We start from the raw sequence: 26,878 nt of genomic DNA on the forward strand, positions 1-26,878 counted from the left end.
CAGGTCAGGGACACAGCCCTGTTGCCAATGCCAGGTACTAGCACTGACTCTGGTGACTGAAACAGGCAATAAAGCAAATGGGATCAAGGACGATGGAAGTACACAAAACCAGAAAGAAGCAGCCAACGAGTCTACCGAGAAACAAGTATACTTTTTATTGTCAAGAAACATCGATTCTTAAACAACAGTGTTCGCTTCACTGTTAGCTGAAAACGGCTCTGAGTGACATTCTCTTGCCAGTCTGGACGTGGTGTAACCATGCTGCAGTGTATTCACTGTAACTAGAAATATCTTTGGCATTTTCTTCCCTTAGCGTCGTAACTCGTAAAACATTTGTACAAAAAAATGTAGATTTACAGAAAATATGCATATAAATCACTTATCCTAAAACGTAGTAAATAACGTAGCAAAAACTTGATCAAATCCGTTTCATACACAAGCTGGACAGATTGGCTGTGCATAATCTCTAACTTATCTATGGTGTTTTATAAATTAGTGCTTTGACATTAAAAAGGAGGTTTATAAAAAGACCCCTCATAGTGTCGAAAATTCTTAATTTCTCTCTCCATTCCCACTTTTTGTAGTCCCTAGAATTTACACTCATCACAAACATATCACCATTCTTATAAAAAGTAGTTACTTTAAGAAAAAAGTTGCACTGCAATCATGATACGTTACATTCAAAATTCCATGTTATCCAGAGTTCTTCCCTTTATAAACACATGTCTGAAATAAGAGCCCATGCCCATCCATGCAGAAGTATCTGGTAAGCAGGGTACCAGCCTCAGTTTCATTGCTCGGGGCCACGTGGTCACCATGACACTGGCGGGCGTCTGGATCCAGAGCGGCCTCCCCCTCCCGTCTGTGCCCCTCCTCTGCCTTGTACCCTCCTCAAGAGACTTTGCAGTTGTTTCTGGAGCAGCGTCTGGGGGGGCTCTGGGGGAGGTGGGTGCCCTTTGCTTTTCGGAGGCTGGTCCTCTTGTGGCCAGAGCTGGTGGCAAGGGAGCAGGGGCGGCCATGCAGCATCCTGGCGTTCAGGCCGGTGGCCATCGAGAAGGACTTGAGGTGGCTCCTGAGGGCCGTGGGCAGCGGCAGCCTGTCCACCAAGTGCACAGGCGTGCAGGACACTACCGCCCTGCAGCACAGGTCCTGCAAGCTCAGTACTTGGGAGAGAAAAGAAAACCTGGTCCATTTGTGTTGTCCTGGGCATGGGGGCAACACCGGGGCAGCAGGACGCCTGTCCACCCTTCTCTCTGGGGCTCTGGGGCAAGGTGTCAAGTCCCAGTCTCCCACCCTGTGCCTACATGTGGCGATTAGAAATGGGTGGTCCTGCTTCCGTCTCCTTAAACCCAGTTTGCCTCCAAACTTGAGACCACCACTGTCTCTCCCACTGGGTCTGAGAGATGAGTCCTGCCCGGTGATGGCCAATGAGGTCTCAGGATTAATGCAACCAGCTTTTGGGGCTTGAGGCCAAGGGCTTCAGGAAATGTGCTTCCCAACTGAGTAGCTGACCCAAAAAGTGTGTGTTATCAGCTTTATAAAGACATACTGGAGAATACACCAGAAAAGCAAATGCTGTCACTTATATTTCACCTACATCATTCGTTTTATAACGGAGTCAGAGTCCCTGCTCAGATAAAGCAGGGCTTCCAAGGGGCCTGCTGGGAACAGAGACTGTGTCTCACCCTTGGTGCGGTCAGGGCACTCCTCAACCCCTGGAGGATCAGACAGAAGAAACACAACCCAGGGCTTTGGCTCCTTTTAGAATCAAGGTCCTAATAATTTTCAGAACAGTGCTGCTCAACTAGGGGCGATTTTGACTCCCTAGGTCATTCAGCAAAGTCTAGAGACATTGACGGTTTTCACAAATGGGGGCAGGGAGACCAAGGATGCAGCTCACCCACAGCATAGGAGATGCCCCCACCAGAGGACACTCCATCCCAAGAGGCTCTAATGCCAAGGGGCAGAAGCTCCGATTTATGAGAATGGAGACAGCGACCTGGGGGCAGGTCCTGGGAGGCTGAGCGCTGGGGGGCTGCCGGGCAGCCTGGAGGAGCACCTACCCTTGCTCGGCCTCCAGAGCCGGTCCATCCCGTGCCGCAGCAGCACGATCCTGGCCAGCTCCATGAAGGACTCAGTGATGTTGAAATTGCACAGCGGGCTGACCTCGAAGAACGTCACACCCAGGCGCTCCGCGTAGGCCTGGGCCTGCTCTGTGGGGACCTGCCGCTTGAAGGCCAGGTGCAGGCGGTTCCCCACCAGGATCTTAGGGACCCCCGGGGCATGCTAAAGGGTGACAAAGAGGCAAGGAAAGTGGGTCAGGTGCAAGCTTTGTTGTTGGTATGACAGGTGTCCTGGGGTGATATCCACCTAGAACTTCAGAGTATGTCCTTTTTTGAAAGTAGGGGCTTTGCAGATGGAATTAGTTAAGATGAGGTCTTGGGGTGGACCCGATATCCCATTACTGTGTCCTTTTAAGAAGGGGAGAGGACACAGGACGCCAGAGCAGAGATGGATTGAGGCGTCCACAGGTCAAGGACCAGGGACAGTCAGTAACACCAGAAGCTGGAGGAGGCAGGAAGGATCCTCCTCTCAAACAGAGGGAGCCAACACCTTGATTTTGGACTTTGACCCCAGAACTCAGAGAATGAGTTTCCTTTGTGTTCAGCCGTACAGTCTGTGGTGAGCTGTTACAGCCACCCCAGGACACTCACAACAGTGGGTGGGACTGACCACTCGAAGTCCCCATTGGCAGCTGGGCTGCTCAGGGTGCCAGCAGGTAGCAGCCTAGTCACCACTGGTCAACCCACCTGACTGTGTGCAGGGCCTCATCCTGTGCTAGGAGGCAACATGTCCTCCTTGCTGTGGCTGGAGCCTCGTGCCCTGGCTCCCCTGCCCACCCCTCCGTGGGCCCACAGGGAGGGAGCCCTGCCCCTGTTGTACCTCATTGATCTCCTTAATCCACCGGTCGATGCCATCAAAGGACCAGCGGTTTGCGATGTCGTACACCAGGATCACACCCTAGGGAGGCAACAGGCCTCTCAGTGGCCAGCACGCAGGCCACTCAGGCACACACTCACAATGAGCTAAACAGTCATTCTACTTATTTTAACGCAAAACACATTTTTTAAAATATATGTGCCAAATGTAGCAGCTATATGATCATTTCCAATGATAATTTCATAAGCTCATGGAGAAACCCTCAAATGTGAAGGTGGGTTGGGTACTGGAGCTCAGTTCCCCACATTCATGAGCTGGTCCAGGGACATGGAATGTGGGGGAACTGCAGAGCCCACCCACCTGGACAGAGAGTTCCCACACATGTGCAGACACACACACATGTGAATGTGGTGCACACACAACCCACATGCCTGCATATTTATGTATGCACATGCATAAATGCACGTGAATACACACCACTCATGCACACGTATGTACAAATGCAACACATGCAACCACACCCCCCTGATGCTGAAGGCTTGGGAGTCACCAAACAGTCCACAGCACAACTTTAGATTCTGGCATCAACTTATATGTAAGCTAATTGCCTTGTCCTCCAAGTATCCATTAAAGAGCATTCTGAAAGTCATTATTAAAGTCAGTTTGACCTCCCAGTTCAAGGGATGTTACCTGTGCGCCACGAGAGTAAGAGCGGAATATGGTACAAAATCTTCCCTGACCCGATGTGTCCCTGGAAAAGATATTAGAGGCCTGTAAGAAGAAATCACTGCTTCTTGACAACAAGGTTTTTGAACTTGGGAGCCAGAGCAAGTACATTTTATAATTATCAGTCAGTGGCCATCCCAAAGGAAAGTCCAAGCTCCCAAGAGAACGCTGGACACATTTTCCCTGGAGAGATCCAGACCTTGAGATGTCCTTCTGGGCCCTTTCTCTTTTCTAATTATTTGAAAAGTCAACTAGAGAAAGTAGTAATGGGTTGAAATGTGATGTGTTAGCTGCTCAGTCGTGTCCGACTCTTTGCGACCCCATGGACTACAGCCCGCCAGACTCTGCTGTCCATGGGATTTCCCAGGCAAGAATACTGGAGTGGGTTGCCATTTCCCTTCTCCAGAGTAATGGGTTTCCACATAATAATTCTGACATTTCAATAAATCTAATTTAGGTTTTTTAAAAGTTGTTTAATTTGGAGATAAAGCTATGTAGTAAGGAATGTGAGTCTACACTGAGGGAAAAAGAGGCCAAAGGATTTGGTGGGGTCACTCCACTTCAATTAACTCAAAAAACATCATGGGAATTCCCTGATATCCAGTGCTCAGCATTCCTTGCTTTCACTGCCAATGGCGTAGGTTCAATCCCTGGTCGGGGAACTAAGATCTGGCAAGAAAAGATCACAAGAAGCCAGCCCTGTGAATACACCCCTCTGTTCCTCAATAAGAGGAAATGATCCTGGGATGCATTCATCAGGATAAAGAAGAATAGCACTTTGGGACAGACTCCACCCTGTCTCAGGGCATTCACTGAGGTGGACTGACCACCCCAACCAGGCACATTGGCTCCATTTCAGATGCCAAAGAAACAGGAGCAGCTGTTACAAAAGACTTCTGAGTCCAGGAAAAGTTTGGATTGAGAGGGGAGCCCTCAGGAGGTCTCTGGGGAGGAAGGAAGGGAAAAGAGATTTGAGAGTCAGCAGGGACAGGGACATCGAGGGGACATCATGGAGAGAGGCTTCCCGGGTCAGCCTTGGGGGCTTACTGCTGCTGGTTAGGGGTGGGTGGGGGTGGGAGAAGGGGCTCTGGGCCCACTGGAGACACTTGTGGCCTTGAGGGAGATTTGGCATGGTCAGGTGGGAGAACGGAACCATGCAGGTGGCCCAGGAGAGGGGATGACACAGGAGCTAGTGATGGTGGTCAGGAAAGCCACATGGCGTGGGGGCAACCCAGGGATTAGTCACAGCAGGAAAACCCTAGTCACCCACCCCTGGAGCTGGAGGGCCAGGGGTATCACACCAGAGCATCAGAACGAAGGCTGCCGGGAGTGGGGACCAAGAAAGAGACCCAATCCAAAGCTGGGCGACACCCTGGGCTCTTACACTCCCATCCCCGTCCACCCCCCGCCCTGTTGAGCTTGGTCACAGCATATGGCCCCTCTGGGCACCAGCGAGGCAGAAGAAGGCCACATGCTCTGGACTGACTCCGAGGCCCATGCAGATCTCAACTCCCTCGGGAGCCATTGGGTCAGGCTGGGGTCGAAGCAGTGGATCTTCCCTCAGATGGCATCAGAGTCCCCAAGGGGCAGGAGAGCTCCCCCCACCCCATGTTCAGGGGTCAGGAGGGACCTCTGACTCACCAGAGCTGCAACTTCACCCGCCGGCCGTCCAGCAGGATGGTGGTGGTCTTGTAGTCGATGCCTGTGAAAGAGGGTCGAGGCAGCTTAAGTGCCAAGCACTTCCACAAAGTCTTGTTCTGGTAAAAGGTGCAGGTCAGAGAGACAATCTCATGCTGGGGGAGAAAGGACTTCCCACTGGTGGGATCCAGCGCTCACAGGGCAGCTGAACTGGGCCCCACTTGGACCCTGGCCCCCCAGCCTCACCTACCTTCTATGTGAAGCAGTCTCCAACCTCTACTCCTCCCTTACCTCCACCGCCTCCAGCTCAGTGCCCAGGCCCTTGCCATGACCTGAGAGGTGGGCAGCAGGAGCCCCCAGAACCATTCTGCCACTGGCTCTACACACGGCCTGCTGGCCCCAGGTTTGCTGAGAGACTGTGGGCAGCCCAGTCACACACCCTTGTCTCTGCTGGACTCAGGGCTAGAACATGGCGCTCCTCTCCTCCCAAGTTATCCCACTGAGAATGTAAGGTAAAAGTGTGTAGCAAATGAAATTAGTAATGAAGTATTATCTCACCTATGCAAAGATGAAACATGTACCTACGTGCACAAGGGTGATAAAGTAAAGTTCCTGTACTATGGCAAGACAAGAAAAATGACATAGATCATTTTTCTGCCCACATGGACTGCCTCCCTCCTCTGCTTTGTGTATCGGACATCTGCATTGACCACACCTCCCTAGGAGACAACGTGCGTGCCTGCTAAGTCGCTTCAGTTGTGTCCAACTCCTTGTGACCCTATGGACTGTAGCCCACCAGGCTCCTCTGTCCATGGGATTCTCCAGGCCAGAATACTGGAGTGGGTTGCCATGCCCCCCTCCAGGGGATCATCCCGACCGAGGGATCCAACCTGCATCTCCTGCATTGCAGGCAGGTTCTTTATCACTGAGCCACCAGGGAAGCCCATAGGAGAGAACATTCCTTCTTAATTTTGTAAACCATCAGGATGGCCTGGTCAGCACTTGATAACTCCTCAGGAGATAACCTTCTTTCCTAATGTTGTGAGGGATCATGATGACCTGGATTTGCTTTGGATGAGCAGACCTAGATTATGTAAACCGTCAACATGCCTTTTGATGTATATCCCTTTGTCTCAAAAACGTTTATAACTCTGCTTTGACCTGTGACAGGCAGAGCAGTCCTCAGAGCTTTCCAAAAGACAGTCTCCCAGGTTATAATTCACAGGTTGGTACAAATAAAATTTTCCATTTCTTTCTTGAAAAATGTTAGTCTCTCAGTCATGTCCAACTCTTTGCAACCCCACGGACTAGGGCCCACCAGGCTTCTCTGTTCATGGAATTCTCCAGGCAAGAATAACGGAGTGGGTTGTCATCTCCTACCCTAGGGGATTTTCCAAACCCAGGGGTTGAAACTGGGCCTCCTGCATTGCAGGCAGATTCTTTACCATCCGAGCCACCAGGGAAACCCTTCATTTTCTTTCTTAGACTAATTGATTAATTTTTCATTGACACTCATGGTGTAGTTGACAGGATATCAGAGACACCGACCGGAGGACACCAGGGGTCTACCCTGAATGGGTGCTCAGTATCAGCCTTTTGAGCCCCTCCGGCTTCTCTGTACTCCTCAGGTGTTTTGGTGAGCTCTCCTGATATCCAGATCTCACTGTTTAAGTGATGATCCTACAACTTTTATTTAAGGTCTTCTGTACTTGACTTGGAGTCTTAAGGGGCACTGGTGAATTTCCTTGGTAGAGTCGTAGGGAAGTCTGGGCAGGACGCTCAAAGAAACATAGGCAGCTGGGGTTTTGTTAAATTTGGCTTCAATTAAGAAGAAAGAAAGAAAAAAAAGAAAAACAAGTCGATACATGGTCTGACCAGTTTGCCAATGACACAAGCCAGCCTGCTCAGCCCCAAGAACAAGGGACATCAGCTCCTTCCCGCCACAAGGTGTCCCCAGGTGACTGAGAACCTAAGGGAGGTGTCCGGGGATCAATCCTGCAGATGAGCAGCAGTGCTAACAGCAGGTCCCACTGTTCTTCTGGGGACACACGAGATAAAAGCTGATCACCCAGTACTCCGAGCACCCATAGTGGTTTTAGACTGTCAGAGGGTGAAACTAAGATACGTAAAAAAGTCGAGCCAATCCTGGGGGTAACTCCCTGGAGAGCTAGACTCAGAAGCAGCACAAAGCTCATCAGCCACACTGTCCTCAGGAAGTTGTTCAGATCATATCTCACCTCTGAATTAGGCAACCAAATCGATAATGGGAAACTGTGCTTCAGAGGCCAAACAGCTCACGGATGGACAGCCACCTATGGGGACACAAGCTGGGTTTATATAGAACTGATGTTTGCAAGTGCTTACTTAATTGGGAATTAAAAGAAACCCTGCCTTGAAATGACCAAGTTGGGATTCTTTTTTTGGCATTCCAGAACTGATTTTTGTGTGAACACTCAGAGGAAGCCAGCAGAGGATAATTGCTTACTATGTCAGTCAGTCTCTGACTGACCCTGCTGGCAGGGTCTCCTGGAAACTAGAGTAATAAAAAGCTTTTCTTTTTTCTAAAGTTGGATTGTGTGCATGCATACTAAGTTGCTTCAGTCGTGTCTGACTCTGCAATCCTATGGACCGAAGCCCGCCAGGCTCCTCCATCCATGGGATTCTCTAGGCAAGAATACTGGAGTGGGTTGCCATGCCCTCCTCTAGGGGATCTTCCCGACCCAGGGATCGAACGTGCATCTCTATATCTCCTGCACTGGCAGGCAGGTTCTTTACCACTAGTGCTACCTGGGAAGCCTTAAAATTGGGTTAGCAGCAGAAAATATTTGTGGGGCTAGTTTCTTGGATCTTTTGAATTGGAAAGGCTCCTAATTGTTAAAATTTCAAAAAACTCATCTTAAACTATTTTACCTGTTTTAATATGTATGCAAAAGCCCCAAGGCGGGGGACTTCCCTGGATGTCTAGTGGTTAAGAATGCAGATTGCAATAGAGGGGATGCGAGTTCTACTCCTGGTCAGGATAGATCCCACATGTTGCCGAGCAACTAAGCCCATGTGCAACAACTGAACCCACAACGAAAATCCCGCCTGCCTTCCTGCTGCAATGAAGACCCGACACAACCAAAAAAAAAAGTCTTCTTCATAAGTCTCCTGTCTTAAAGTAGGTTAAGGGCAATGCCACGTGTCTGGTGGGGATGGCAGAATATTCAGCCTCACGTTCTGAGGACACATCATCCAAGTGTTTAGGACACAGTATAGATGCCAGAGAGTGTTTAGGTCAGTAGTTTCAGATCTGGGTAATTGCATCTTTTAAAAATAATTTTTTATTTATTTAATTTTATTTATTTTTGGCTGTACTGACTCTTCACTGCTGCACTCAGGCTTTCTCTATTTGTGACAAGTGAGCTTACTGTGGTGGCTTCTCTTGTTGCAGAGCACAGGTTCTAGAGTTAGAAGGCTCAGTAGTTGCGGTGTGTAGGCTTAGTTGCTCAGCAGCAATGTGGAATCTTCCCAGACCAGGGATCAAACCTGTGTTCCATGAATTGGCGGGAGAATTCTTAAACACTAGACTACCAGGGAAGTCCTGAAATTATATCTTATAGCAACTACCAAGGACCTCTTTACAGTCCTTTAAATCCCTTCAAATGCTTATATCCTTCCTTTAGCAATAGTCAGCACTGGGGCAAATGTAGCATGACACACCCACACACATACACAATAAATAAATAGAATATATACACATTTAATAAGTAGAGTGTATATATGCATAATAAATAGGTATGAATGCATATAATATATACACATAATAAATACAATGATAATTACATTATATATTTCATATAAACTGTACATAATTTAGAGATATCAAGGGAACATTTCATGCAAAGATGGGCACCATAAAGGACAGAAATGGTATGGACCTAACAGAAACAGAAGATATTGAGAAGAGGTGGCAAGAATACACAGAAGAACTGTACAAAAAAGATCTTCACAACCCAGATAATCACGATGGTGTGATCACTCACCTAGAGTCAGACATCCTGGGGTGTGAAGTCAAGTAGGCCTTAGGAAGCATCACTAGGAACAAAGCTAGTGGAGGTGATGGAACTCCAGTTGAGCTATTTCAAATCCTAAAAGATGATACTGTGAAAGTGCTACACTCAATATGCCAGAAAATTTGGAAAACTCAGCAGTGGCCACAGAACTGGAAAAGGTCAGTTTTCATTCCAATCCCAAAGAAAGGCAATGTCAAAGAATGCTCAAACTACCACATAATTGCACTCATCTCACATGTTAGCAAAGTAATGCTCAAAATTCTCCAAGCCAGGCTTTAACAATACGTGAACTGTGAAATTCCAGATGTTCAAGCTGGTTTTAGAAAAGGCAGAGGAACCAGAGATCAAATTGCCAACATCCACTGTATCATCAAAAAAGCAAGAGAGTTCCAGAAAAACATCTATTTCTGCTTTATTGACTATGCCAAAGCCTTTGACTGTGTGGATCACAATAAACTGTGGAAAATTCTGAAAGAGATGGGAATACCAGACCACCTGACCTGCCTCTTGAGAAATGTGTATGCAGGTCAGGAAGCAACAGATAGAACTGGACATGGAACAACAGACTGGTTCCAAATAGGAAAAGGAGTAAGTCAAGGCTGTATACTGTCACCCTGCTTATTTAACTTATATGCAGAGTACATCATGATAAACGCTGGGCTGGATGAAGCACAAGCTGGAATCAAGATTGCCAGGAGAAATATCAGTAACTTCAGATATGCAGATGACACCACCCTTATGGCAGAAAGTGAAGAAGAACTAAAGAGCCTCTTGATGAAAGTGAAAGAGGAGAGTGAAAAAGTTGACTTAAAGCACAACATTCAGGAAACTAAGATCATGGCATCCAGTCCCATCACTTCATGGCAAATAGATGGGGAAACAGTGGAAACAGTGACAGACTTTATTTTTTTGGGCTCCCAAATCACTGCAGATGGTGACTGCAGCCATGAAATTAAAAGACGTTTACTCCTTGGAAGAAAAGTTGTGACCAACCTAGACAGCATATTAAAAAGCAGAAACATTCATTACTTTGCCAACAAATGTCCGTCTAGTCAAGGCTATGTTTTTTCCAGTAGTGATGTATGAATGTGAGAGTTGGGTCATAAAGAAAGCTGAGTGCTGAAGAATTGATGCCTTTGAACTGTGGTGTTGGAGAAGACTCTTGAAAGTCCCTTGGACTGCAAGGAGATCCAACCAGTCCATCCTAAAGGAGATCATTCCTGAGTGTTTATTGGAAGGACTGATGTTCAAGGTGAAAGTTCAATACTTTGGCCACCTGATGCAAAGAACTGACTCATTTGAAAAGACCCTGATGTTGGAAAAGATAGAAGGCAGGAGGAGAAGGGGATGACAGAGGATTCGATGATTGGATGGGGGCTCAGTGAACATGAGTTTGAGTAAACTCCAGGAGTTGGTGATGGACAGGGAGGCCTGGCGTGCTGCAGTCTATGGGGTTGCAAAGAGTCGGACACAACTGAGCAACTGAACTGAACTGATACATATTTATATAGAGAGAATAGAGAAGTATATATTTATGGTTCAGTGGTAAAGACTCCACTTTCAATACAGGAGACATGGATTTGATCCCTGATGGAGTAGATCCCCTGGAGCAGGAAATGGCAACCCACTCCAGTATTCTTGACTGGGGAATCCCATGGACAGAGTAGTCTGGTGGGCTACAGTCCATGGGGTCACAAGAGTGGGACATGACTTAGCAACTAAACCACCACCATCATACATAAAAGTTAACTTTGAAGTTGCTCAGACGGTAAAGCATCTGCCCACAATGCAAGAGACCTGGGTTTGATTCCTGGGTTGGGAAGATCCCATGGAGAAGAGAATGCCTACCCACTACAGTATTCTTGCCCGGAGAATTCCATGGACAGAGATTACAGTCCTTGGGGTCACAAAGAGTTGGACATGACTGAGGGACTAATGCTTTTTTTTTTGCATACACACACACACACACACACACACACAGAGATACAAATATTTAGTTTTTCCCTTGGAATGCTTAAAGGTTTTTCACTGTCTGCCTGAAGCAATACATAAGTACACTTGGGTATCTATTTTTGCATCTGGAGATAACGTGGGCTTTGGCACATCTGTTTCCAGACAATGAGAGAAGACGCTTGCTACTCACAGGCTAGAGGGCTGTTTCACTTTTATCCTAAAGGAAGTTAATCTACCGCATGAGCTGGGCTGGCTCCTTTGATTTAGAAAGTCTCCTGCTGCTGCTGCTGCTGCTAAGTCGCTTCAGTCGTGTCTGACTCTGTGCGACCCCATAGACGGCAGCCCACCAGGCTCCCCTGTCCCTGGGATTCTCCAGGCAAGAACACTGGAGTGGGTTGCCATTTCCTTCTCTGATGCATGAAAGTGAAAATTGGAAGTGAAATTGCTCAGTCATGTCTGACTCTTCCCGACCCCATGGGCTGCAGCCCACCAGGCTCCTCCATCCGTGGGATTTTCCATGCAAGAGTACTGGAGTGGGGTGCCATTGCCTTCTCCGAGAAAGTCTCCTAGTGTACTTATATTTTAGGTCCACAATAAAAAAAGTTTCCGTAAATGTAAAAGAATTCATTCCTGACGGTCTTCTTAAGCATACTTTTAAAATGAGTTTTTAAAACTATATTTGGTTTTTGTTTTCATGAGTTGTGGACACACATGGTTTCAGGGGTCACATCATTGTCTAGGGCTTAGTGTGGAAAATGTACCACACCTGTGTTCCACTCTCCATTTTATTTATTTATTTAGATTCACTGCACAGCTCATAGGATATTAGTTCCCTGACCAGGGATTGAACCATGGGCCCATGCCAGTGAAAGCATCAATCCTAACCAATTTTCCATTACAGAAGGTGAAAATATAGTTCTGTTTCACTGCCCTACCCCCTGCCTCTATCTCTAACACACATTCTCTCTCTCATTTATACATGCACACACTAACAGAGTCTAGTTATGTTGCTGTTTTAGCTAAATCAATATTCAATTTTACATCAATATGACCAAGTGAACACTGTCCAGAACTGACCCATGTGGTGTACTGTGTTTATCTGTTCTTCATGTACAATTTGTTTTTGTTTTGGGTACACTGTGTGACATGTGGGATCTTAGTTCACCAACCAGGGATCCAACCTGTGTCCCCTACCTTGCAAGACAGAGTCTTAGTTGGATTGCCAGGGAAGTCCCTGAGTTTGTTTGTTTGTTTGTTTCTTCCAGAGTTAAAGATTGCCTTTTGGTTTACTTGCTTAGTTTTCTCGAAATTATCACTAACTCCTCCCTATAATCTCCCTAGTCATCTAAATCTCTAGATGTGGGCCTATCTAAACTCAATGAAGAGTGACTGCCCTAGACACAACATAAATAAATGTCTAGGCTGCCCTTACTCCTCATTGAGTTTAGATAGGCCCACAGCTGAGGTAGGAAATAATTTTCCTTCAGAAATGCAATCTGACCTTTCCTCTGGCAAGGTATGAGGGGATTTTCTCCTTGACACTGGTGTTTTGCAGTTCCAAGCCTTATTATGGGGCATCTTTAATCTTCATTGTTTTGCTGACTGCTCAACGGGCTCTTTCAATCTGGAGATGCAAATCTTTCAATTTGGGGAAACTTTTTTTTTCATATTTAGCTATTTGGCTGCATCGTGTCTTAGTTGAGGCACCCGACCTCTCTAGCTGTGGTACACGGGCCAAGCTTCTCCGCAGTATATGAGATCTTAGTTCCCAGACTAGGGATCAAACATTCATCCCTTGCATTAGAAGGCAATTTCTTAACCACTGGACCACCAGGGAAGTCCCTGGGGAAACTTTCTTGAATGATGCTTTCTTCCTCTGGGGTGTTATTAATAAGATGTTGCCTTTCTTTGGAAATTTTATTTCTGCCATCACATTTGCAATTTCCAAGATCTTTGTTAATTTTTGATTTCTCCCTTTTGACATTCTGCCTCTGGTCACAGCCGCAAAGCTCCTACTGGACCAGCCCTCCTGCAGATAACAACTCTCAATGGTGGACATGATATAAAAACCAGTGAGCTGACAACCCTGGAGAGTGACTGACTAAGCAAGTGGGAGAGAGAGTGTCTTCATTGTTTTCTCCACATTGGCATCATAGCTTGCAACAATCGTATAGCTTGGAATTGTCTGGGGCCAGCTTCCTCCCCAGGTGGAAATTAACCTAACACAGAAGAAGCAGGGATGGGGCATGGGCAGGGAGCAGCTTTGAGGAGAAGGAATAGTGGAGAGTCCAGAATGGCTGAAGTCAGGCACACCCCTCAACCTGTCAGTTACAGGAGGCCACACACTTCTCTTTGCTTAAGCTTCTTTGAGTGGACACTGCACCAGAAAATGCTCTGTCTGACAGAAAACCCATGAAGCACAGTGACTGGAGAGAAAGACAGAGAAAACTTGACACACAAATCTTGGAAAAGCTACAGAAGTACCTTTTAACATCTTCCCAAAGCAGAGCACAATGCCCTCCACACCCCGGAGTTTCACTAACAGTAAAAATGTATTTGGGCTTCCCAGGCAGTGCTAGTGGTAAAGAACCCGCCTGCCAGTGCAGGAGACCCAAGAGACATGGGTTCGATCCCTGGATCAGGAAGATACTCTGGAATAGGAAATGGCAACCCACTCCAGCTTTCTTGCCTGGAAAATTCCATGGACAGAGGAGCCTGGAAGGCTACAGTTCGTGGGGTCACAAAGAGTCGGACATGACTTAGCAACTGACCACCAAACATGTATTTAAAAGAAAATCTAGGGACTTCACTGGTGGTCCAGTGGCTAAGACTCCACACTCCCAAAGCAGGGGGCCCAGCTTCGAATCCTAGTTGCAGAACTAGATCCCACATGTCACAACTAAGAGCTCACATGCCGCAACTAAGACGTGGTACAGCCCAATAAATAAATAAAAATAAATAAATTTTAAAAATCTAACTCAGCTATAATGATGTAACTATTAATGTTGGGACCCAAACTGAACCCTGACTCTGGTGGTAGTTCTCATCAGGGCCAACCCCTGCCGGCTCCCCCGTGCTCGGCACACCAACCGTGATGCCTGGGACCGTCGGGCACCTTCCCCGAGCCATGTGTGCTCTGGAGACCCAGGCCCACATGGTCTCCATCAGTATTAATGTCCTTTAGAGCTGAGACCCATCCTTCTTCCTGCACAGACCCATCTGTGCAGCTGAGTGACCCACTCCCATGGCAGGCACCTCCTTCATCCCCGTAGCTGAGAATTTGGGACAGGGAAGGTTGAGGGGGAGGGTTGGGGGGGATGGGAAATAAAGCTTGAGAAAACATTCCTCCCCTTTGATCTGTAGGGTGGAAAGTGGGAGCAAAGATGGGCTAGCCCACCGGGGACCCCACAGGTTTCCCATATAGGACTGTGAAGACCCTGCAAGGAGAAGCTCTGTGGCACCTGAGAAAATCCCGTTCCTGATGACCAGCAGTTCCCTCCCTTTTCTTTTCTTTTTTTAATTAACTTATTTTTTATTGAAGGATAGTTGCTTTACAGAATTTTGCTGTTTTCTGTCAAACCTCAACATGAATCAGCCATAGGTATACATATATTCCCCTCCCTTTTGAAATTCCCTCCCATCTCCCTCCCCATCCCACCCCTCTAGGTTGATACAGATCCCCTGTTTGAGTTTCCATACAGCAAATACCCATTGGCTATTTATTTTATATACGGTAATGTAAGTTTCCATGTTACTCTTTCCATACATCTCACCCTCTCCTCCCCTCTCCCCATGTCCATAAGTCTATTCTCTATGTCTGTTTCTCCATTGTTGCCCTGTAAATTAATTCTTCAGTACCATTTTTCTAGATTCTGTATATATGTGTTAGAATACGGTATTTATCTTTCTCTTTCTCCCTCCCTCTTCCTGTGCCTCAGTTTCCCAGATGGCTCATGTCTGAGACCTGCCACCAGCAGTGGCCTCAGATCAGCACAAGCTTCATTCTTCCCCAGGCCTCTGTGTCCCAGAAGATAAACCCTCCATCAAGGCTGTGCCCACCACGAAGAAGCCCCCAAGTCCCACCTAGTCATGCCAGGTTCAAAGCCTCATTGTGAGAAGGGTCTCTTTTTTCATCCACTTATTTATTGAATCGTTTTTTGTTTTTCTTTTTAATGTTCCTCCATTTATGTGTTTGCTATGTGCCTATTTATTGTACTTCCTCTTCTCTGACTGTTACTTTTTGGTTCCTAGTTTTGACAGCAGTAGTGTCCATGTTAGGCTCAGAAGGTGTAACACACATTCGGTGCACTCAGCCAATTCACCAAAATAAAATAAAAATACACCAAAGCTCCTAGAACAAAACCTGTCGGAATGTTCACTGAGTGAATCAGAACAACAGAGACAAGAAGAGAGATAATTTTAGCCTAAAAGAAAAAGCAAATGTCAACTGCTAAGCCACTCCTTACACTTTGAGGCCACCGGATGTGTAAATAATCTATTTCAGCTCCTCCTGCACCTGCTGAATTCTATCTCTATGACTGGGAGGATCCAGACATGTAAATACCGGCTAAGTATCATTGACGAACGTATTCATCATGAGAACCTGACTTTTCAGAACGTGTCTTATGTTGAATTAAAATATCTGAAAGCAGAGTGCTGGCTGCCAGGGGTGAGGGAGGGTCCAGGTTTCCACTTGCAGGGATGAGGAAAATGTTCTAAAATTAGAAAGTTACAGGGTTGTGAATGTCTCAAATGCCACTGAATGAATTCACTTTAACACGGTTGCATATGTGCGTGCTAAGTCGCTTCAGTCATGTCCAACTCTTTGTGACCTTGTAGCCTATAGCCCACCAGGCTCCTCTGTCCATGGGATTCTCCAGGCAAGAATACTGGAGTGGGTTGTCATGCCCTCCTCCAGAGGAACTTCTTGACCTAGGGATGGAACCCGTGTCTCCTGCAGCTCCTGAACTGCAGGAGGATTCTTTTTCTTTTTTCTTCTTTTAAACAACTTTTTATTGGATATAGTTGATTTACAATGTTGAGTTAGTTTCAGGTGTGCCGTAAGATGAATCAGTTATACATATACATATATCCATTCTTTTTCAGATTCTTTTCCCGTATCAGCCATTACAGAGTATTGGGTAGAGTTTCCTGTGTGATACAGCAGGTTCTTATTACTTATCTATTTTATATATAGTAGTGAAAGTGTTAGTTGCTCAGTCATGTCCAACTCTTGAGACCCCGTGGACTGTACCCCGCCAGGCTCCTCTGTCCATGGGATTCTCCAGGCAAGAATACTGGAATGGGATGCCATTTCCTTCTCCAGGGCAAGCGGATTTTTTACTGCCGAGCCACCAGGAAAAGTCCTTTAACATGACTAGTTTTATATTATGTGAATTTCACCTTTAAAAAAATCTATACGTAAGTCCTATCCCAAGATGTACCCTGCCCGGCTTTTCAGATCAGAAGGGCACTTTGTTGGGAAATGTTGGGGCACCTCATAGGACTGAGGGGGCTCAGCATGGGAGAAGCATGAAGACCCCAGGGCTGAGGTACAGGCCCAAGCTTCACCCACGGCTCAGAGCCTGCCTCACGTTTCTAAGTGGTTCTAAAAGTGTCATGTTTTAAATGGGGATTTGAAGTGTGTTCATCATATGAGAATACCTCGCAGAGAGCAGCTACTGAAGTCCACACTAGTCCCGCTCTTTTTTTTTTTTTTTTCCATTTATTTTTATTAGTTGGAGGCTAATTACTTTACAATATTGTAGTGGTTTTGCCATACATTGACATGAATCAGACATGGATTTACATGTATCCCCCATCCCGATCCCCCCTCCCACCTCCCTCCCCACCCCAAGTCCGGCTCTTTTTCAGAGTCTGTGCTTAGTCGCTCAGTCATGTCCAACTCTTTGTGACCCCATGGACTGTAGCCCACCAGGATCCTTTTGCCCATGCGGATTCTCCAGGCAAGAATACTGGAGTGGGTTGCCCTGCCCTCCTCCAGGGGATCTTCCCAACCCTGGGATTGAACCCAGGTCTCCCCCATTTCAGGCGGATTCTTTACTGTCTGAATCAGCAGAGAGGAAAGTGTATTCGCTGTACATTTCTCCTTCCTGGTTTTTCTCTTTGAGATAGCAAAGTGGGGACTTCCCTGGCACTCTAGTGGTTAAGAGTCCGAACTTCCAATGCAGGGGGCAAGGGTTCAATCCTTGGTCAGGGAACTAAGATGCTACACGTAGTATGGACAAAAAGAAAAAAAATATAGCAAAGTGGTTTGACCCTGGCTACCCCAGCTCATCTACACAGCTCCCAGCTCTTAGCTGCCCCAGCTGCTCACTCCCCATTTGGGGGCTAAACTCCCATGCCTTCCCTGGCAGGGACAGGACCACTGTCATGCCCGCCTTTTCCCCTAACAATCTATGTGCTAAGCTACTGTATTCAGGCCTTGTGAAATCCCACAGCAAGAACAAGCTCCACCAACCAGATACTGATGGGACCCAGTACATCACCCACCAAGAATGAAATTAGGGGTAACCCAGAGTTTCCCCTAACTATCACTTGATATGGCCCAACGACTACCCCTTCTTTCCAGAGCCCCGACACCTCAGAGGGTCCCAGCCCCTTCAAATTGCAAAGCTGCCCCTGCCAGGTCTCAAGGTCACCCCTTAATGTGGGCACTGCTTAGACCTGGACTCAGGCCACCAGCAGGGCTCAGTGATCAGGTCCAAGTTCCCTCTGCTTGCCACACAACAGGTCAATGAATCCAAGAGACAAGATGTTGGGGCAAGGAATACGATGAAAGCCGGTTGACTGAGAAGATGGCATAAATAAGTGGAGAGAAATAATGTGTTCATGGATTGGATTGATAGACCCAGTATAGTTAGGTTGGCAGTTCTCCCCAAATTGATTCATAGATTCAGTTTCAGTCAAAAATCCTGGTTGGATGTTTTGGGGGTGGGTAGATTGACAAAGCTAAATTTTATATGGAAAACGAAAGGAATTAGAATAGCTCTCACGCAGCAAGGAAGACCCAGTGCAGCCAAAACTAAACTTAAAAACAAAAAGAAGATCACCTAAAGAGAGAAGTCATCTGCGTTAGCAAACTGATGAAATGCTGGTAGCATCTTAAGCCAGCATGCTGCAGTTAGACCAGCTTTAGGAGCCCCTGGAGCCCCTGCAAATGGTTGGGTGGGCCGGCACCCTTGCTCCTGGAGAGGAGGAGAGGGGAGGGTGACTCAAGCCAAGTGAGGAATTTGGTTGAGGCCTCCAAGGAGGCAAGCTCACTTCTGAAGAAGGTAAACCCTGAAGACGTCACTGAAGCTGCTGTCTTACATCACAGCCCCTTTTAAATTGTCTTCTTTGTGGATCTGACAAAATCTACATAACTGATATTTTTAGGTCCAAGCCCCTCGGGCATTGCAGCTCTTCTGTTTTTGTTTATACACAATTCACCCTTTGCCCCCAATTAAGCTAAAGAAGCCTGGAAAGTTTGAAACATAGGTTCAAAGCAATCTCTTAAGGTGAAGTGAGCCTACCACAGCCTGCAAGTGCTCAGCAATATGCCAGCCATTTCCACACACCTCGCTGCCTCTCTTCACCCCTAACAGTGGACATGTAGAATCTGAGCTCCTGGGCCAGTGACGAATAAGCAGGTGTGGCCGGCAGGACCTGGGCAGGCCCTGGAGGCTGTGATTACCTGGCTGAGCTCACCCTCCAGTCACCAGGCATCCCATGACAGTAGCAAAGGACACAAGGGGTGGTGGGTGGGCCTCTGGCTCTGGTAGCTGAGTCTCTGATTGGAAGGAACCTGGACTGGCTAGTTCTGAGCCCTTCCCTGTCCATCGCCTAAAGTCAGGTTCACCCTGGACTGGGGGTTTGCAGGACTTAGAGGTCAGACTAAAGGGGCTGTCACCACTGCAGGGAGAAGATCCCACAAAGACACAGGAGAGGTAGGACTTACTCAAGGACTTTTAACAAGAAAATCTGATACAAATGCACTTTTTTAAAAATAATTTTCAAATACATGGAAGTATTTATGACATAATTTAAAAAACCCAATGCATTAAGTTTACTGAGTGGTCACAAGTGGTACTGAGGGAGATGAAGGAGTTTGACCATGAAGAAGGAGGATAAAACATGACTCAACTCTCAGTTCAAACTGGAAAGTGATGACTTTATAAATCGTGCTTTGAATCTTAAAGTGGTTGCCCAGGGAGATGGGCAGAGTCCCTGTAAGCTGTCTGCAGCATCTAGAAGGTAGCAGGAGAGAGTGGGCATCTCCTGGCAGAAAGACTGTCAAAGGCAAAGAGAAAAGACAAATAACCTATTTCACACCATGGTTCTTCTATACTCTCAATAAGTGGGAACTGTTATTTTTAGCTCTTGGCAAACATGAAATGGAGAAAGAAAGATAGGAGCTTCCTGCTGGGCAAAGGAAGCTGGAGAAACAGTCAAAAGAAAGTAGTCAGAGAAACAGTGAGTCTCCTGTTGGGAAGGAAAAAAACTGGAAGGCGAGAGATTGTAGCTTTTAATGTCAGTGTGATCCACTCCCATCACTCATGAAATGAACAAAATGTAGAAACTCAGCAGTCAGGGAAGGAAAGGGTATGAACGTGGCATCAGGAACACTCCAGCCCGAGCCCAGCGGGGACCCAAGATGAGCCGCAGCCTTGATTCGCCTCCTTCTGGATCCTGGCTGTTGAGGCCTTCTTTCCACTTCTGCCTGGAGCAGGACTTCCAAGGGGTGAAGAGGCAGGACTGAGCACCAACCCACTGGACAGCAGTGAGGCTCCAGGGCCAGTAAAGGCCTGGCAGGACCGTGAGTGTACATGTCACTCATGGGATGGAAGGACAGCTCCTTGGGCAATGGGCCACCCAGTGAGAGGTCTCCACAGCTCACATGCACCCTCCTGCTCCTCCCAGAGCTTGGGTTGCAGGACAGGATCAGGAACCCAAGACCCCGTCCTCCAACTGCAGGCTAGGAGGAAAACAGAAGGTCCTTGGTGGAGAAGCCAGGCCTCACCAGACTGTGTCAGAGCACAGACTACGTGCAGGTGGAGCTGCCCGGGTATGAGACAGACACAGGGATCCACAGCAGCTCCTCCTGAGAGCACGGAGCAGACCCACCTGCAGAGCAGAAAGCATGCAGGTGGGGGGTTGTCTGGTGCCCCGGCTGCGACAAGAATGACAAAGCAATGCCGGGGAAGGGGGTCTCTACTGGGTATCCAGCTGGAAAAGAATGTGTCTTGACCTCCACCCCCCACCATCCCTCAGTCCAGGGGGACAGCAGCCTCCAAAGTCAGAGATAAGACAGTGGAGCCTCAGAGGACATCCCCAGCCTGGAACAGGCAGAGACTTGTTCAGCACCCAGAGGCCCCACCATGAATACCCATCATTTGGATTATGTAAAAATGAAGGGTTTCTGTTCTTAGAAATACTATTAAAGGGATTAAAGGCAAAACATCAACACATGAGTAGGTACTCACGATACGTATTTCTGACAAAGAACTCACAGCCAGAATGTATTTTTTCAAACACCCGCACTGCCCAGTAAATTCAACCTAATGAAAAATGGACAAAGGTGTTCAATCTCATCAGTCATTAGAGAGATACAAATTCAAACTATACTATACTTTCCAGAAGGGCTAGAATGCAAAAGAACAAGAACCAAGTGTTGGTACGGATGTGAGCAAACAGAACTCCCAAACTTGGCAGCAAGAGTCTAAACTGAAAACATTTTCAGGATATCTTCTTAAATTAAACATATGTGTGCCACAATACTCAGCCATCCCAGGTATATTCTGACAGAAATAGGTCTTTGGTATTCCAAAGACGCACAGTGGAAACATTCACAGCAGGACTAATCACAACAGCCAGAAACTGGAAATCACAGAAATGCCAACCCCAGCAGGATGGGTAAATAAATAGATCAGGGTGCATTCACACCAGGGATATCATAAACCATCCACAGCCATATATGACCCAGGAGAGTCTTACACAATGAGAGCAAGAGAAGCAGTCACAGTACAGCTCTAATTTTTACACAGAATGAACGAAAAAATAATGACCCATGCTGTCAGAAGCCCGGCCAGTGGTCATGTTTTGGGGTGTGGTGGCTGGCGGAAGGATTGGGGGCCTAGGAACCTGTTGGTGTTGTGCTTCCGGGGTGCTGGTTGCATGGGTTTGTTAGCTTTGTGAAAATTCACTGAGCTATGCAGTTATAATAGGTACATTTTCCTATATGTATGATTCATACTTCAACAAAAGTTTAAAAAGGAATGGGAAACAGAATTCAACTTGTGAGGAAATGTGAGCCCAGGAGCAGATGGAAATTCATTCCAGTTACTTCATGCAATGAAACAATCTAATAAAAACATGAAGTTGGTAAAATAGTTCAAAGGAAAGTTTTTTAATGAACTTGTAAAGAAGTTTTTAAAAATTGAAAAAGAGGAGAATTTTAAAAGTAAGGAAAAATTAGAGAATTCTCTGGTGGTCCTGTGGTTAGGACTCTGTGCTTTCACTGTAGAGGGCATGGGTTTGATCCTTGGTTGGGAAACTAAGATACTCCAGTATTCTTGCCTGAAGAATTCCATGGACAGAGGAGCCTGGCAGGCTACAGTCCATGGGGTTGTAAAGAGATGGACACAACTGAGCTACTAACAGGCAGAATAATGGCCCATCAAAGAGATCCATGTCCTAATTCACAGAATTTGTGGATATGTTAGGTTACATGGCAAAGGGGAATTAAGTTTTGCTAGTGAGGTGATCTTACGATACAGAGATTATTCTGGATCATCTAGTGGCCCCAGTGTGATCACATCCGTGCGTGCTAAGTCTCTTTGGTCATGTCCGACTCTTTGTGACCCTATAGACTGTAGCCCTGCAGGCTCCTCTGTCCATGGGATTCTCTAGGCAAGAATACTAGGTTGGGTTGCCGTGCCCCCCTTCAGGGGATCTTCCCAACCCAGGGATCGAGCCCATATATCTTACATCTCCTGCATCGGCAGGTGGGTTCTTTACCACTAGCACCACCTGGGAAGCCCAGTGTGATCACAACCTTTCTTAAAAGTGAGGCAGGAGGCAGAGTCCAGCTCAGAATGATGAGATTCAAAGAAAGACCCCCCCAACCCCCACTGCTGGCCCTGAAGGTGGGGAAGGACCTACAGGCCAAGAGACAAAGGCAGATTCTAGAATGTGGAAAAGGCAGGAAAACAGACTCACTACTAGAACCTCCAGAAAGGAATGCAGGCCTGCTGATCTTTATTTTAGCCTATGAGGTTGTGCTGACTACCACCCCTCAGAACTGTAAGAGACTTTGTATCATTTCAAGCCACTACATTTGTGGCAATTTGCCCAGCAGCCACAGGAAATACAACTGGTGTCGCTGAAGTAGAAACACCAATAAATGCACCAGAAGATGTTTTGAGGACATAAGATAAATTTCCCTAAAATTGAGAAAAAAATCTGCAAATTGAAAGAATACTCAGTGTGTCGGGAATTCAAAATGAAGCTTTCAGCTCTGAGACATGGTCTGGTTAAGCTCAAGAAATGAAGCAAAAGGAAGGAACCCTTCAGAAATTCGTGAAGGAAATGCAAATCACCTGTATGGGGAAAAAAAATCAGCTGACTTCAGGCTTCCCCACATCCAATGGCAGAGGAGGGAGCAGTACTTACAAAGGTTGAGGGAAAGAAAACAGCAGTTGAGACTATTACACCCAGCCAAGACAGTGTTCAAAGATAGAGGCAAAGGACAGTGTCAGACATGAAAATGCTTAGGAAACACTCATGAGCCCGTCCTCAAAACATGATTGAAATGAAATTAGCTAATCAGAGGGACGGCAAAATAAAAGATTACAGGTGAGCACAGAGGACTCTGAAATATTGAATTAACACTGAGCAATTGTGGGCACTGTAGCTACTATGCAGAATTGGGTGTTTGGAACCTGGGCAACCTGAACATAATAAACAGCCTCTGAACTCAGGCATAGGGTGGAGGGAGATGGGTTGTGAGGCTGAAAGGCCCTCACCTTTTCTGTCAGAAGCACCCACGCTGTTTCAGAGTGAAATGTATCTTTAAAATAATAATTATGATGATTCCAATTTCTTACAATTTTTCATAATCTTTTTCAGTTGTGAATAGTTTTATTTATTTATTTTTGGCTGCCTGGGTCTTTGTTGTTATGCGGGCTTTCTCTAGTTGTGGCAAGTGGGGGCTACTCTCTAGTTTTGGTGGGCAGGCTTCTCACTGTGGTGGCTTCCCTCGCTGCACAGCATGGACTCTGGGGCACGCAGGTTTCAGAAGTTGCAGCCCCTGGGCCCAAGGGTTGCAGCTTCTGGGTTCTGCAGCACAGGCTCAATAGTTGTGGCACACAGGCTTAGTTGCTCCGCATCATGTGGGATCTTCCCGGATCAGGGATTGAACCCCTGTCTCCTGCATTGGCAGGCAGATTCTGTACCACTGAGCCACCAGGGAAGCCCCATAGTCTCTTTTCTTAATCCAAGAAAAATCTTTTAGTAAATCAAAGACCCACAGAGGGCGCATCTATCTGCAGCGTCTCAAGCCAAGCTGACAAGACCTTTTGTGGAACGTGTCTTTTTAGCCTAAATCCTCCCTCTGTGTCAAGGAAAAAACTTCAGGAGAAATCACTAACTAGTTGTTGGAAGTCTCGGTTCAGCACATAGAATGAAAGTAACAGAGCAGAAGCACCAAGCCTCCATTCACACCAGCCAGAAGGACCTTTGTGCAAACGCTGGTCCACGTTCCTTTTTGCCCCCACATTGTTCATCTACTACAGAACAGAAAACGTTCCACAGCCTATTCCCCCCAAACATACACAGCACTGTGTTTGCTGAAAGTTTTGTTACTTCACCTCTGGCCCATCCATTCACTGAGCCCCACACCAAGAGGACCCAGCTGAGGAGGAAACAGTCACAGCTCCCCAGCCTCTTAGAGCTTAAACCCAGCACTGCGCTGTCCAGCACTTCTGCTGCTTCGCAAGTGGCTGTCCAGCACTATAAATGTGGCTAATGCACACTTTTAGGGCTTCTCCAGTGGCTCAGCGGTAAAGAATCCACTTGTAATGCAGGAGACCTGGGTTCCATCCCTGGGTTGGGAAGATCCCCTGGAGCAGAGCATGGCAACCGACTCCAGTATTCTTGCCTGGAGAATCCCATGGATGGAGGCTATTGTCCATAGGGTTACAAAGAATTGGATGCGACAGAAGTGACTGAGCACGCACACTTTTAGTTGTATTTCCTTCTAACATGCTTTAAGCGTAAAAAACTACGTGTAGCTGATGACATCATCTTGGACAGTCTGTTCTAGAATCAGAATCTGCATTTTCATAGGACCAGGAGGTGACTGTTACATGCACTGCAGTGTGAGAATGGATCCAGGTTTTCACCGTCAGCTCATGCCCCCATCTCAAGCCTTCCCCAACTCACTGTGCTGCCCATTGTCTTCTCAGTCCTACCCTGGCTGACCAGGACAAGAAGCAGCCCCAGGCAGGCTTGAACATTAAGATTCCATTCCCTAGGCTGCCTTCCTCAGCTACCCAGGAACCAGACAGCAAGCAGCAGCCTCTGTATTGGAAATGTGGCTCCTGCCCCTGAGATGTTAGCTCAAGGGTGAACATCCACAGGTCTCCTTCCACAGCCACTCAGTCTGCACCGGCCAAGCAGCCTGTAGTGGGTAAAGACCTGGGCACTGCGGGAACACCTGGTCCTCCCACCTCTTGGCCCAAGTTCCGCCCACTTTCCTCCCTGCTGCCCTTCTTTTCCTCCTAATGCCCACCCTCTTTCAGGGGCTGCTGCTCTCAAACCAGAAACTTCCCGGACCCCCTGTAGGCTGCCATTGGGTCCTCTGGTCTCCCGTCACCCTGGGACCCTCACTCTCTGTCGGTCCTTCCCTTCTTGCACCCCAGACCATGCTCCCTAGAGTTACTAGGGTACCTTGCCCTCTCAGGCCTATCCACCAGGAGGAGGAGCCCCTCCACACACAGGGAACCCTGGAGAAGCCTCGAGATGTGTCCGCTGTGCTTTCCCTCCCTCCCTTCCCATCCGACCCAAGCGCAGAGCCACCACCTGCGAGCCTGCCCCCGCTGTGCTCCGATCCCACGCTCCCAGCCCCTCGCCGGCGTCGCATCCCCACGCGTCCTTTCCAGACTCGTCGTGTGCCAAATGCGACCTCCCGGCAGGACACCCTGGAGCAGCCCCGCCAACCTTCCTCCCCAAACCCGGACTGTGTGGTCGTCTGGCAGTCACCCCCAGGTCAGGAGTACCCCAGCGCCCCATTCAGCCGCTCGCTCCCGCCTCACGCTCGGAGTGCGCGCGTCCCAGCCGCACCCCGACTAGTCCCCTGGGTCCCCCATGTCCAGGGTTCGGGGTGTGCAGCCGGGGCTGCCCGCGTCGTGCGAGCGGGATTCCGGCAGAGACTCGACGGCCCTAAGCCCGGCCCTCCCCTTCCGGGTCCCGCGTCCCCTCTCTTTCACAGTCCCGGCGCGCTCCACCCCTCCTCTCCGCGCCTCGGCGGCCTCGCTCTCCCTCCCAGGCTCCGCGCCCTCTGCTCCCCTCCTTGATCTCCCTGCTCCCTCCGCCCGCGGAGCGCTCCCCTTCGGGACCCCGTACCTCCCCGGCCTCTTTTGCTCGGCTCTTTGGCGCCCCTCCCCGGGCCAGCTACCGCTCTTCGCAGCCCCCGCGCTCTCCACCCCTTCTCCTCTCCTCCCCTGCAACCCTCCCCCGCCTAGCTCTCGGGCCTGCGCCCCTCTCCTCCCCAGTCCCCGCGCGCTCCACCCCCACTCCTTCCCGGCCCGGCGCTCACCCGCGGGGTGGCCGTACGGGGACTCGGCCGCACCGTCCTGCAGGCTCGCCAGGATCTCGCCTTTGCCCACGTCGCTGTCGCCCACCAGCAGGAATTTGAGCAGAAAGTCGTAGGCGCGGACCGGGCTGCCCCCGGTGCTCATCGTGCCGCGCCAGCGCCCGCGCCCATGCCCAGCCCACGGGACAGCGCAGAGGCGGTGGCCTGGCAGTCCAGCGCCGCGCGGGTCCAGAGGTCCCTGGAGCACTGCTAGCCCCGCGGTCCCCGCAGCCTGACAGCGCGCACTCGGGCTCCGCCCAGCCATTGGCCGGCCGCAGTTGCTAGGGCGGCTATACGCTCTCATTGGCTGGCTGCCCATCCATCTCGCTTTCGTCTCCGCCTCCAGGCCGCTCCCCACCCGCCCCTCCCGGGAACCTACGGTCTCAGCCGCCTATGGTAGACGGGAGGCGGGGTGGGGCGGGGCCAAGGGTGGGGCGGGGCGGGGCGATCAGGGGGCGAGGCTGGGTGATCACGCTCCTGCCTGGGCCCACGGGCTGGGTGCCAGGGCTCGCCTCCCACCCACCCGGAGTCCTCACTGGGCCGGATGGGGTCGGCGCAAGGGCCGGTTCCGGTCGCAGACACGCGGGAGGTAGCCCGATGTCAAGGGCCGTGCCCCAGGCGAGCCCGGTCGCTCCCACGGGTCCTCCCACCGCACCACGCGGAGTGCTGGGTGCGCGTGCTTGTGAGTGCCGGTGCGCGTGTTTGTGTGCAT

The 26,878-nt window shown here is 48.6% G+C and overlaps 1 protein-coding gene across 1 annotated transcript; it reads right to left on the minus strand.

Annotated features, from left to right (window-relative positions):
* Positions 1-132: 132 nt before the first annotated feature.
* On the minus strand, positions 133-26,423 carry RAB40B (RAB40B, member RAS oncogene family). Its single transcript, XM_043464341.1, has 6 exons — positions 26,131-26,423; positions 5,308-5,368; positions 3,631-3,691; positions 2,944-3,021; positions 2,064-2,286; positions 133-1,163 (listed from the first exon to the last, which is right to left on the minus strand). The coding sequence occupies exons 1-6, from the start codon at positions 26,270-26,272 to the stop codon at positions 892-894; spliced, it is 837 nt and encodes a 278-aa protein (XP_043320276.1). The 5' UTR covers positions 26,273-26,423; the 3' UTR covers positions 133-891.
* Between the last annotated feature and the right edge of the window lie 455 nt (positions 26,424-26,878).

Source organism: Cervus canadensis, chromosome 1, assembly GCF_019320065.1.
Source record: "Cervus canadensis isolate Bull #8, Minnesota chromosome 1, ASM1932006v1, whole genome shotgun sequence".
Classification (NCBI taxonomy): Eukaryota; Metazoa; Chordata; class Mammalia; order Artiodactyla; family Cervidae; genus Cervus; species Cervus canadensis.

Bases quoted from the DNA above. Each gene is read 5' to 3' on its own strand.
- RAB40B (XM_043464341.1), bottom strand. From the start codon at position 26,272: ATGAGCACCGGGGGCAGCCCGGTCCGCGCCTACGACTTTCTGCTCAAA. The intron at 3,022-3,630 runs GTAACATCCCTT...TTGCCTCCCTAG, and splicing joins CTTACTCTCGTGGCGCACAG to GGTGTGATCCTGGTGTACGA. The intron at 2,287-2,943 runs GTACAACAGGGG...GTCACCCTTTAG, and splicing joins GGATTAAGGAGATCAATGAG to CATGCCCCGGGGGTCCCTAA.